General features: G+C 35.7%; 1 protein-coding gene across 19 annotated transcripts in view; it reads left to right on the forward strand.

Moving 5' to 3' along the window:
• Positions 1 to 13,316, forward strand: part of LOC145270654 (RIMS-binding protein 2-like) — a 1,565,000-nt gene that overhangs the window by 1,508,239 nt on the left and 43,445 nt on the right. For 16 of the 19 annotated variants that reach the window (XM_080126270.1, XM_080126275.1, XM_080126269.1 and 13 more), the window contains one exon: positions 3,087 to 3,251. The exons of the other annotated variants lie outside the window; for them this stretch is intronic. In XM_080126270.1, the coding sequence (XP_079982396.1) occupies positions 3,087 to 3,251 (165 nt within the window). The remainder of the gene's footprint in view (positions 1 to 3,086; positions 3,252 to 13,316) is intronic. 19 annotated transcript variants of the gene reach the window in all.

Raw genomic sequence — 13,316 nt, forward strand, 5'->3', positions numbered from 1 at the left:
TAAACAAACAAACAAATATTTAAAAATAAATAAAAATAAGCCAACAAATAACTAAATAAACAAATAAATAAACCAAATGAATATACAAATAACAAATAAACAAATAAATAAACAAATGAACAAACAAATTAATAATTAAATAAGCAAATGAATAAAAAATAAATAAACAAATAAATAAACCAAATGAATATACAAATAACAAATCTCTTCTCTATATAAATAAAATGAACTCATTTTTTCCGTCTGATTTTGACATTAATAGGATTAAAAATCAAGATATTTCATGCAAATATAATATGCACAAACGGCAGAACAATATCTGAGGTGTGTTATAGGCTTATTATTTCTCAAATTCCTCGATAATCTTAGATTTCTATACTTTTTCTGCTGAGAAGTCACGGCCAAAATCGGTTAAGATCAATGGAAGTGGTAAAATATTTTCTCTCTAATAAATTCCTCCTCCCCCTGCCACCACTTAACACCGTTTGGGGATCGTTCACAAGGAACAGTTGAGAAGAGAACACCGGTTTGGCTTTGTAGTTCTTTCATGTGAAGTTATTTAAAATCACTAAACTAAGCTGCAGTGCTCTGTGGCGTAGTGGTTAGCGTGCTGGACAATTCACATTATATTTTCACGTTCGCGCCGACCTACCGTAGTCGTTTTTTTTTTTGTTTTTTTTTTTTCTAAACAACTGGAATGGACTTTTCTTGGTGGCCGAACTGTTAACGTTGCAGATGTTTGTTTTTTTTTTTTCACACTTTTTCCTACTTTTACTCATGACTCCGGGTTTGATCCTTCCTACTTACCTACCATAACATTTTTTAAAACTCCCCCCCCGTCCCGGAAACAAACACTCGGGTAACGCCGGGTACCAAACAAGTAAACAAATAAATAAACAAATGAACAAACAAATAAATAAATAAAAAAATAAATAAAAATAAACAGATAACTAAATAAATAAATCCACAAATAAATAAATTTGGCTGACGGAATAAGAGCATGCTACCATTGTGGATTAAATGAAGGGTTCCGTTCTGAAATTCCGTACAGATTCCTTAGTTTGACAGAAAGATTCCCGAGTTGGACGAGACACACCTAAAGAAAGTCGGAGGTTATATCGACCGAAATGTTGTGAAAATATCACTTTAAGGTGAGAGAAATAGTCTGAAGATGGCAGATAATACAGACAGGTTTTCGCTTAGTCAGTCTTGCACAGGTGCAGCATAAAGGGCTGCTATATTATCCTGCACTATCCTGTTGTTGCTGCGACAGAGCCCCGATAAAATATATAGTCACTTATGGCGGACTCTGTATATGCGAATAAAATTTTTATTTCATTCAATTGATTCAAATTTTTGTGCATTCGAATGTAATCTTTGAGGTCTTCAGTATTTCGGGTTATTTTATTTTTTCTTGCTTTCACAAAAAACTAAATCTGCTAAACAATACCTAGTTGGTGATGAACTCTTTTATTTAAAAGAGCGGGTTATCGTTAAGTTCTGAATGTCTTTGTTTACTTTCGTTTTTTCGTGAGCATCTGAGAATACATCTTTCAAACTCCTTGGCCTAACGTTCACAGAAAACATGAGTTGGAACAATTACATTGAAGGCATTGCCAGGGCCGCTGCAAGAAAGGTGGGCTCTCTCTACCGTGCTAGACAACTACTAACATCCGAAAGTATCCTGTACCTCTATAAGGCCACCATTCGCCCATATATGGAGTATTGCTGCCACATCTGGGCTGGTGCATCGGCTACTAGTCTCTCACTCCTTGACAAGGTTCAAAAGAGAGTCGCAAATCTGATAGGCCCTGAACTGGCATCTAAGCTTCAGTCTCTGTCCCATCGACAAAATGTTGCATCCCTCTGCCTTTTCTACAAGTATTTTAATGGGGAATGCTCTGACGAACTGCAATCACTTGTGCCCCCACGACGTGAGCACCCTCGACAAACCCGACAGGCTGCTAAATCCCACCCCCACACTGTAGAGATCCCTAGATGTAAAAGATCTTTCTACTCCAGTAGCTTCTTCCCCAGAACCGCTAGACTTTGGAATTCCATTCCAGGTCCCTGCTTCCCCAACAGTACTGACATGCAGAAGTTCAAGTGTAACATGAACCGACATCTTGCTGCCCAAATCCCTGCATAGTACCCCAGTAGTTGTTGCCCCTGATAGTAGCCCCCTACACGAACGTGGCAATTTGCCTTGTTTGGGGTGAAAATGTAATAAAAAAAAAAAAATTTTTTAAATTGATGAATGCCCTGGAAAAGTCTCTTCTGATTAACGTTTACCAGTTTTAAAATAAGCAACTTGGCTGTTTTTTTCTTTTTCTTTTTTTTGTTTTGTTTTTTTAATAGCAGAATATTTTTTGGTACTTGTACAGTTTAGTCAACACATTAAAAAAATGAAAATATCGAAAAAAAAAGTTTAAATTGTATGTATCCATTATGGAACAAAGTTCTCAAAAAAAAAAAATTTCACTTAATTTCATCAAGTTTTTTTTTTTTTTTTTACAGCAAAAAAAAACAAATTTATGATACCGAGCAAAAGGTTCCATTTTTAGGAAGAAAAGCTAGTATTGAAGATGGGGAGGGAGTTATCTCCCCATGGCGTTTCTAAAATCCAAACAAAAATTTTTTAAACAATCCTAGATGTCTACCTTCAATGCGCTCTCATAAAAACGTGTTTTTCCGCTGTAAAAAAAAAAAAAAAAAACTACTCGATCAAATTAAGTGAAAATTTTTTTCGGAGATCTTCAGTTCAAGATGGATACGTACAATATAACCTTTTTCGATATTTTCATTTTTTAATGTTTTTATTTAAACTGTACAAGTACCTATTTTTTAAACTGGTAAATATTAGTCAGAAGGAGCGTTTCCAGGGCATTCTTCGTGAAAACAGAACGCTCAGCAGAAAACGAAAGTAAACAACAAAGACACGTGAAAAAAAAACTTGCCGATAAGCAAAGAGTGACTAATTTCTTTTTAACAAAGCCATTTCCAACAAATATGTACCTAACCGACAGCCTTTCCCGCACTACGCACACTATCCGTCTCTAGCTTGTAACATTTGCTGTATACTGCAGGATCCTCATAATCATACCCCCTTCGGACAAAGGCTTGACTATAATAGTAGCTCTGAACTTTCGGACATAGTCGAAGTTGATGAGGAACCTGAAGGGGAGACGGAAGCACTCAAGCCAACCGGTGGTCAAACTGGACCTTCCGGAGCGCCTGCTAGTGGAACGAAGGTAAACTAATGGTACTAATAACATTGCATGGTTCTCTTCTATCTGGTCGGGTACGCTGATTAACCGCCTAACTAAGTCTTCTTGCATATGGTCTTCTCCTGACCCCTGATCTTTGTGATCCGCTCGGCCGAGCATGTCTGATAATACTTCTCCGCTTCTTGACTTGTGGTGTTTTCTTTTCTTACTTATTGTTTTTTTTTTGTTTTTTTTTTTTGGATGTTGGAATAGTTTCGCTAACGTGATGGCTAATAACTACCGTTTTATTGCCTTTCTGCTTTTGAAATAATTAAAAAAAAAAAAAAAAAAAAAAAAAAAAAAAAAAGATGTTGGTTTTAAGGTGGCAAGGAATTTTTTTATAAGGCATTTGCGTGTGTTCTCCTTCTCCTTGCCTTCCTCCTCCTCCTCTTTCCTTCTGTCGATTGGAAGTTTCAAGAATTCCACCTGCTTCTAAGTAAATGTGAAGCTTTTCGTTTTCATTCTGGAAAGGTTTCTGTTTTTTTATTCTGTTTCTTTCCTTCTTTCACTCTGCCATTTTTTCTTTCTCCCTCCATCGACTGTCGCATTTTCTTTTCTCACACTTCTCCTCTTCCTCTTCCTCCCACCATAGTCTCTTTGTCCTCTTCTCTTTCTGATACAATTGACTATCGCCTTCCTTTTCTGCCACACTTTCTCTTTTCTTTCTCCCATTCTTGACTGTGCCTTTCACTTTTATACTCCCACCTCCCCCCCCCCATTATTTGCTATCCCTTTCTCTTTCTCAGACGCTTCATTATCCTCTTCTTTTTCTCACACTTTTGACTGTCCCCTCCTTTCTCACACATTTGTCCTCGTCTTGACATTCGAGGTTCCCCTCGTCTTTCTCGCACCTCGACACTGTCTCCTTCCTCACACATTTGACTGTCTCCTTCCTCACACATTTGACTGTCTCCTTCCTCACACATTTGACTGTCTCCTTTCTCACACGTTTGACTGTCTCCTTTCTCACACATTTGACTGTCTCCTTTCTCACACATTTGACTGTCTCCTTTCTCGCACCTCGGCACTGTCTCCTTTCTCGCACCTCGGCACTGTCTCCTTTCTCGCACCTCGGCACTGTCTCCTTTCTCGCACCTCGGCACTGTCTCCTTTCTCGCACCTCGGCACTGTCTCCTTTCTCGCACCTCGACACTGTCTCCTTTCTCACGCATTTGACTGTCTCCTTTCTCACACGTTTGACTGTCTCCTTTCTCACACGTTTGACTGTCTCCTTTCTCACACGTTTGACTGTCTCCTTTCTCACACGTTTGACTGTCTCCTTTCTCACATGCTTGACCGTCTCCTTTCTCACACGTTTGACCGTCTCCTTTCTCACACATTTAGCTGTCTCCTTTCTTGCACCTCAACACTGTCTCCTTTCTCAGACATTTGACTGTCTCCTTTCTTACACGTTTGACCGTCTCCTTTCTCGCACCTTGACACTGTCTCCTTTCTCGCACCTCGACACTGTCTCCTTTCTCGCACCTCGGCACTGTCTCCTTTCTCGCACCTCGGCACTGTCTCCTTTCTCGCACCTCGGCACTGTCTCCTTTCTCGCACCTCGGCACTGTCTCCTTTCTCGCACCTCAACACTGTCTCCTTTCTCGCACCTCAACACTGTCTCTTTTCTCGCACCTCGACACTGTCTCCTTTCTCACACCTCGACACTGTCTCCTTTCTCGCACATTTGACTGTTTCCTTTCTCGCACATTTGACTGTCTCCTTTCTCACACATTTTACTGTCTCCTTTCTTACATGTTTGACTGTCTCCTTGTTTTCTTGCACACTGGATCTTTCCGTCTTTATCACACCTCGACCCTCCCCCATCTTTCTTGAACCTCAACCGTCCCCTCGTCTTTCTCGCACCTTTGAACATTTCGTTTTTCTTACACTAACAGCGTTCTACATTTTATGAAAAAAATTTCTTTCATTTCATTTATCCTAAGTATATTCTTTTGTTGAACCTGAAAAATCTTGCCCCACTAGCTATTTGTTTTTATTTTCATCTATTTTTCAATTTTTTTTAGGCAGATTAATATCGAATGGACACAAGCCTACCAGACTATCAAAATAAAATGAAAAAAAAGTCAATATTTAAATATTTTTAGGGGTGCTCAGTTTCTAATTCAACGTTCTAGTAAATCGATCACCCATTTTAGAACCACTCGATTTTAGACGAAATTTTGTGAATTTAGCTTTTTTTTTATTTAGACTAATTTAAAAAAATTAAATTTTAAAAAATAGCTAAACTACTTTTACAAATGAGCTAAATTCGCGAAATTTGGCCTAAAAACGTTGAGTGGTTCTAAAATGGGTGATCGATTTACTAGAATGTTGAATTAGAAACTGATCATCCCCTACAAATATTGAAATTTTGACATTTTTTTTTTTTTTATAATCTGGTAGATTGAAAAATTTTTTAAAAGACGAAAATAATTCTTTTTTTTAAATAGAGAAGGGGGGGGTCAAGATTCTTCAGGTCCGCCACTCTTTCTTTTCCTCACTTTTAACTATTCTGTCTTATTCTGCCACTCTTGACGATTGCCTCTATATCTCTAAATATCATCTTTTTTTTTTTTGCTCTCAACTTACGTTGATTTTGAATATGCTTTTTTTAAAACGTCGTCTCTCAGTTTTCAAAATATACGTGGGTGTTCGATTGGCGTAATGGATACTATTGCTGATTATGCAATCTGATCTGATCACTAATGCACTAATACTATTGGTACGGATATGAAACAACAATTGCCACCAAAGATCAACTTGTATTCAATTAATAGCATCTAAATAATCATTTACATGTTTTGGCTATAAATAACACGTTGAAGCTTGAAGTTTTTTTGGGTTTTTTTTTTTTTGTGTCACCATTTGACAAGACTAAAAGCCACTCGAGGATAAGGGTTAATGAAATGAAAATGATTGCTGTCGAAAAGTAAGGCACACTATGAGAGTACTAACAATAATTAATGGTATAAACTGGTATTTATGGGAAAACAATTTGTTCACATTGAATTTGAAGATGATCAAGTTGTGATCAGAAGGTCTGTCTAGAAATTCTGCCTGATGCTAGGCACATAGAGAAAAAAAGGAATATATATTTTTTTTTGTGGTGGTGGTAGTAGAAAAATTCATGATGTTTTAAAAGGGAAAACTAGAGATTGGAGCCCAGTCGAGCACCTTCCATGTAAATAACACAGCCACTTACCAATGTTTTTCGGATTTGAGTGGTAATAATTCTCTCTAGTACATTTCTACCACAGCATCAGACAGAATTTCTAAACAGACTTTCTTTGCGAAGACTTTCCTCCTAATTGCAAAACACAGTGTCGTGGAGCTTTGTCAGCGTCCAACCACTAAGCTGAGCATTGCTGGTTATCGTAAAGAAGCCAACTTTGCATCGCAAGTCACAACCCAGTCGCGAAATAATGATTCTTTTGGTTATTGTTCAATTCGTGAGGCACTCATTTATCAAGTTCTTTATTTTTCCAATCTCTCTCAAGTGGTTGAAAATCGTTGTATACGTTACATCTAATTCGGAAGCAAGTTCTTGAACAATTGTGTATGGATTGGCTTCGACTAAGGCTCTTAATTGTTCATTGTCAACATCCGATAGCCGACCATCACACTCATCAACTTCAAGATTCTCATCGTCACCATGAAATTTCTTAAACCAGTATGCTGTGCGTTCAGTAGTGGTTCGTGAGTCAAACGTTTTGTTGATATCGCAAGATGTTTCAGCAGCTTTTCGGCCTAGCTTGAATTGAAATAAGAAAATTGTGCGAATTTGCTTTTTTCCATCTTGTATCCAACGTTCTGAAAAGAAAACATAATTTTTTTAAAACGATTGTGATTTAAAAGCGAAAAACACTCTTTAAAATGATATATAAAGTAAGGATATTAATAACGGAAACTTATTTGAAAATACATGAAAATACATCATTTGAAATCAAAATTAAAAAAAAATTCTTCAAGTACTTTCAGGTTTGTATTATTGTGCACATAAATTCGAAAAAATTGTCAAAAAACAAACGCATAACAAATAAATGTTATCAAAGGCAACATAAGTTACTTTTCTACCTAACTGGATATGTGTTTTTTTTATTGTGTTAGTGTTTTTATTTAATAGCTCGAAAAAGCATAGTGTTTACCGATGTATTTGAAAATTGCAAATGGCGCCCGATTCTCTGTTGAACACGGTAAGTTTGGGAAAATGAGTTAAAACAAAAAAAAAATACTGTTAGAAACTCGCTCAATATATGTTACCGTGACATAGGCTGACATATATCCGGTGGGTTTTTAACAGTATTTTTTGTGTTTCTTTAGTTTGAACTCATTTTTTTTTTTTTTTTTTTTTTTTTTTACATGGAGTTCATCACTTATCAAGGCCCAATGGCCACTCAAGGATAAGGGTTATTGTGTGTACATTAATCAAAGGGATAGTGTAGCAATAGTATTGGATAATTGGTAAGGTGTAATTACTTGGGGGGTGGGGGTTTATTAGGAATTTGTTTGTGTTGGACTTGAAGACATCCAGGTTGAAGTCGGGAGGGAAACAGGCAAGCAGAACAGAGTTCCACAGGCGTGCAGTTCTAAGAAAAAACTTTGTTCACCAGAGCGTGCCTTGCCATCTGCAATTTTCCAATACATCGATAAACATTGTATGTTTTTTGAGCTGAATAAACATGTTAGGGTGATGAAAACGAAGTTTCCGACCATGGTTATGGTCTTTGGTGTGGTTTCAAGTGAGGGCCACATAATGCCACCTTGAGTGTTTTCACAATGTTTCAATCGGTGTAACCTCAGACCTTCTTCAGGTGTGCATTGTATTTTTTGGCCACCTATACTGAGAATTGTGCATGGTATCTGTTTGAATTCAGGACCATTGCTAGCACCCTCAAAATGCATCGCTGAATTGCCGCGAATAACAGGGACGTTCCCAGGGTGATGAAAACAAAGTTTTGGCCAGGGTTATGGTCTTTGGTGTGATTGCAAGTGAGGACCACATCATGCCACCTCACATCTGAATAATAATTTAAAAAATATATTTCAATTATAAGAAGAGAGAAAAGAATTTTTTTTAAAAATCGAATGATTTTTTTTTCTTTTAATAAAATACTTGCACCTTTAAGCCGTTTCAAAACAGCTTGTCTGTTTATTTATTTATTTTTTTAAAGTTTTTACTTATATATATTTTTTCTAATGACTCTTTTAGGAAACGTCGGTGGATGGTGGTGAGTGGAGTCAAGACAAAATAGGATATACTTATTACTGCTTTCCGATACTTATCAAAGGCATTCCAATTAAAAAAAGTTATCTAAGAACACTCCCAGACACATAAAGTACATTATTTTTTATTATTATTATTATAATACCCTTATTATAATCTAACTTGCAATTACTAAGTTTTTATGAAGTTCAATGAGAAAACCGTTTGATCTTTTCAAGTGAGTTAGCTTTGTGATCTATCTAAAATATCTCCAATATCGATAAATAGTCAGAGTATGCAGAGAGGGTTTCTGTGCATGTCAGACACATATAGCTGAATAACTGTTTGCAGTCACGTTTCTGAATTTTTGAGATGAGGATGGATTATTCATATTATTTGGATTCTTCAGACTACTGTTCTCATCTTGAGTGTTGTTTTCACAACGTTTCGATCGATGTAACCTCAGACCTTCTTCAGGTGTGCATTGTCGAACTTGGGGATGTTTGTGTGGAACTCAGGAATTTGGACAAACGGAAAGCATTATTTATCTCACAGGTGTAGCACGTTTACGTTCCGTCAACCATGACTGGATAGAGGTCCTAAGTAATGCAGAATTGTATTTTTCGGTAGCCCACACTGAGAATTGAACCTTCAATCTTCAGGATGATATCTCTTTTGTAGTTGATTTTTTTTTTTTTTCCAAATACTGTAACTGCACCATGGTCTTTGCGTTTGAAATTCTGTTCAAATTCGCAAATTTGACAAAAACATCCCTGAGTTTGACAAGATACATCTGAAGAAGGTCAGAGGTTATATCGACCGAAACGCTGTGAAAAATGAGAACAGTATTGTTGTCCAGAGATATGTTTGTTGATTTCTTTTGCAAGCCTGTTGTTGTTGATGGAGGAGTCAAACTAACAAATCATAGCTTGTTTTAAATTTGAATTGCAATCTTCTTTGAAAGGACTATCCTTTTGTTACAGCAGTTACAGAGACCGCAACATTGACATACGGTCAGTGTTGAAATCAAGTAACAAATGCGGACAAAAAGCAACAAACAGAGGATCATGACCTGTGCAGTGAAAACACACACAGCACACACATTTTAAATATGTACATACGCATTAATCATTATAATTTGGAATTCTGTATACACACACACACACACATACATGCACACACAATATCATTAATACTTTTGAATATGTACACAGACACATTATTGTGCATAGTATCTGTTTGAATTCAGGGGGGAAATCCTCCCAGGCATTATCTCCTCAGATAGGTTAATTATAGGTTGCTTAATGGACTCTAAAATTTTTTGTTGTTGTTTTTTTGCTTGCGGACGAGAGTGCTTCTTTAAGGGCCACCTGATGAACTACTCTCCACAATAAAACTGACCTAGTTTCATACTTTACCCTCGTGGGGAGGCAAGTGCCGTTTGACCATAAATTCAATAAAAATGGGATAACATTATGTCTTAAGGGTGACACAAGTGCATTGTGTCCGTTGAAGGGAGCAACTCCACACTCATCAAAGCTAAAAGGCTTCACTATCGTATATAATTTAACGATATTGTTCAATTTGCATAAATAAAAAATATTAACCAGAGAGAGGTTCAGTTTAAAACATAAATTAATGTTAAAAATGAACCCCCATTTAGTGGATTTCAAAAAAAAATTTTTTATATTAAGGAAAAATGGGGACATAAGATAAGGGGGTCATTTTACTGTTATCTATTGATTTAAATGAAAAATGTTTAACTCAAATTGTTAATGTACTCCACTTTGCGGTATTTGTGCCAACTAGCTAAAAGTGCTCTTTTCGCAACCACGCATATAAAGAGTACGTTTATTTTAGTTGGTGCAATTACCCCAAAATACGGGGTATTGCTTTTATTAAGGTCAGTGGGTAAAATATCAATTATCTCCCTTACCCAGGTATTTTTTTTCTTTTTCGTTATTGTAGTGAAATCTGACAGCTGAAAAATCAAGTTTTCATTAAAAAAACACAAAAAAACAATAATAATTATCAATTTCAACAATAAGCAACGTTATCTACCTAATTGTCATGTCAAAAGTATTAAAATTTTACTGCACTATATATACTTTTATATATATATATATATATATATATATATATATATATATATATACTAGCAGTTCAACCCGGCTTTGCTCGGGCTCTATGTACTGTTCATAACTTTATATGCATATGTATATATATATATATATATATATATATATATATCAAAAAATTTGACTCATGTCAAGGTAACCTACATCTAAAATTTCAAGTGTTTAGGCCCAAAATTGGTGGAAGAGTTTGGTAGAGTCTGCAAAGGTCAACTCTTTCAACTTTGACCTCTTGGCAGCCAAATTTTCACCCAAAAACTGATTAAAAAGCTTATTGCATGTCTGAATACCCTTTATGTAAAATTTCAAATGTTTAGACCCAAAATTGGCTGAATAGTTTGCTAGAGTCTGCAAAGGTCAACTCTTTCAACTTTGACCTCTTGGCAGCCAAATTTTCACCCAAAAACTGATTAAAAAGCTTATTGCATGTCTGAATACCCTTTATGTAAAATTTCAAATGTTTAGACCCAAAATTGGCTGAATAGTTTGCTAGAGTCTGCAAAGGTCAACTCTTTCAACTTTGACCTCTTGGCAGCCAAATTTTCACCCAAAAACTGATTAAAAAGCTTATTGCATGTCTGAATACCCTTTATGTAAAATTTCAAATGTTTAGACCCAAAATTGGCTGAATAGTTTGCTAGAGTCTGCAAAGGTCAACTCTTTCAACTTTGACCTCTTGGCAGCCAAATTTTCACCCAAAAACTGATTAAAAAGCTTATTGCATGTCTGAATACCCTTTATGTAAAATTTCAAATGTTTAGACCCAAAATTGGCTGAATAGTTTGCTAGAGTCTGCAAAGGTCAACTCTTTCAACTTTGACCTCTTGGCAGCCAAATTTTCACCCAAAAACTGATTAAAAAGCTTATTGCATGTCTGAATACCCTTTATGTAAAATTTCAAATGTTTAGACCCAAAATTGGCTGAATAGTTTGCTAGAGACCGCAAAGATCAAATCTTTTGAACTTTGGCTCCTTCGCAGCCAAATTTTTGCACAAAAACTGATTAAAAAGCTTGCCCCTGAATACACTTTATGTAAAATTTCAAATATTTAGACCAAAAATTGGCTGAGTAATATGGTAGAGAGCGCAGAGGTCAATTTTTTTAACTTTGACCCAGATTTTGACTCCTTACCGTTTATTGTTTTGGGCTCAAATCAAATTAAAAAGTTTGATCCATGTCCAAGTAACCTACATCTAAAATTTCAAATGTTTAGACCCAAAATTGGCAGAGGAGTTTGGTAGAATTTTCAAAGGTCAAATCGTTGAACTTTTGACCTCTTGACAGCCAAATTTCTGGCCAAAAACCGATTAAAAAGATTTTCCCAAATCTCAATACCCCTTATGTCAAATCTTGAGTCTGTAGATTGAAAATTGACAGAGTAGTTTGGTAGGGAAATGTACACACACACACATTTTAACTTTTATAGATATATAGATAGATAATTACAAAACTCGCGTATTTTTATGATTCATGAAAAAGGTTTTAAAAAAAAGCGGCCATATTGTTTTGAATAGTGAAATAAGGGGAGTAACTCATGTTGACAAAATAAAAAAATATTTAAAGCCATTTTTTTTTTTTTTTTTTAGGATAAAAGACAAAATGATAAATGTTCTGTATTAATGGTATATAAAATAAAAATGGCCATATTGAAAACGTTAACTCTGTGGTATATTGAACATATTGACTTCCAAGCATTTGTGTCGTTTTCTATAAAATTGAAAGCATTCTATTGTTTTTACATTATTTAAAGCAATTACCTTCACTTAATCCCCCCAACCCCCACCCAATATAGGATTCATCTTTTTTTAGGCGATTACTTGTTGGAGAGAAAAAAAAAAACCCAATTATTTCAGAATTTAGAGTGTGGGATTATTTTATATACTAGCGGGGTTACTTGGTGTTGCCTGGGTGTGGTGAGGTGTGTATGGCGGGAGGGGGGGGGGGTCGAAAAAAAAATGGAAGATAAAGAATAAGTGAACGTAATAATACTGTTTAAATATTATAATTTTTTTTTTTTAAATTGGGAAAAACAAAAAAAAAAAAACAGCGGACGTAATAACCTTGTTTAAATATACCTTTTTTTTTTAATCAGAAAAAAAAAAACAACGAACGTGATGAAAAACAAAAAAATAAGCGAACGAAAAAGAAATGGCATAACTAACTCTTTTTAAATGTTAAAACTTCTTTTAAAAAAATCGGAAAAACAAAAAAAAACAGCGAACATGATATAAAAGAAACCGAAAAAATGGCATAAATAACCCTGTTTCAATATAAAAACTTTAAAAAAATTTTTTAAATATATATCTGATATCTCGGCTCGAACGTGCAATCTTAAGATAACGATGTTATAGCGACTGGTCTATGGTCTTTTTACACATGCGTGTTTGGCTAAATTGTCATGAAGGAACAATACTTTGCTACCCCTCCCCCGTAGAAAAGTGCCCATCTGAGGGTGAGGAAATCAATGTTTTTTGCCAATTTTTAGATATTTGTTGTCTGAAGGGTCGAGCTTCAAAACGATATCGATCTTGTGAGAATCCGTTGCCTCTGTCAAAAGTTTTAGGCAGACATACAAACATACATACATGTAAACAGATTTTTGCCCTTTATATTATAGACTAGCGAGGGGTACCCGGCGTTGCCCGGGTGTTTGGGGGAGGGGTTAAAAAAAATAAGTATGAGAATCGAACCCGAACCCTTGAGGCAAA

This window comes from Euprymna scolopes, chromosome 46 (assembly GCF_053919585.1).
Source record: "Euprymna scolopes isolate OS-2025 chromosome 46, ASM5391958v1, whole genome shotgun sequence".
In the NCBI taxonomy this organism is placed as follows: domain Eukaryota; kingdom Metazoa; phylum Mollusca; class Cephalopoda; order Sepiida; family Sepiolidae; genus Euprymna; species Euprymna scolopes.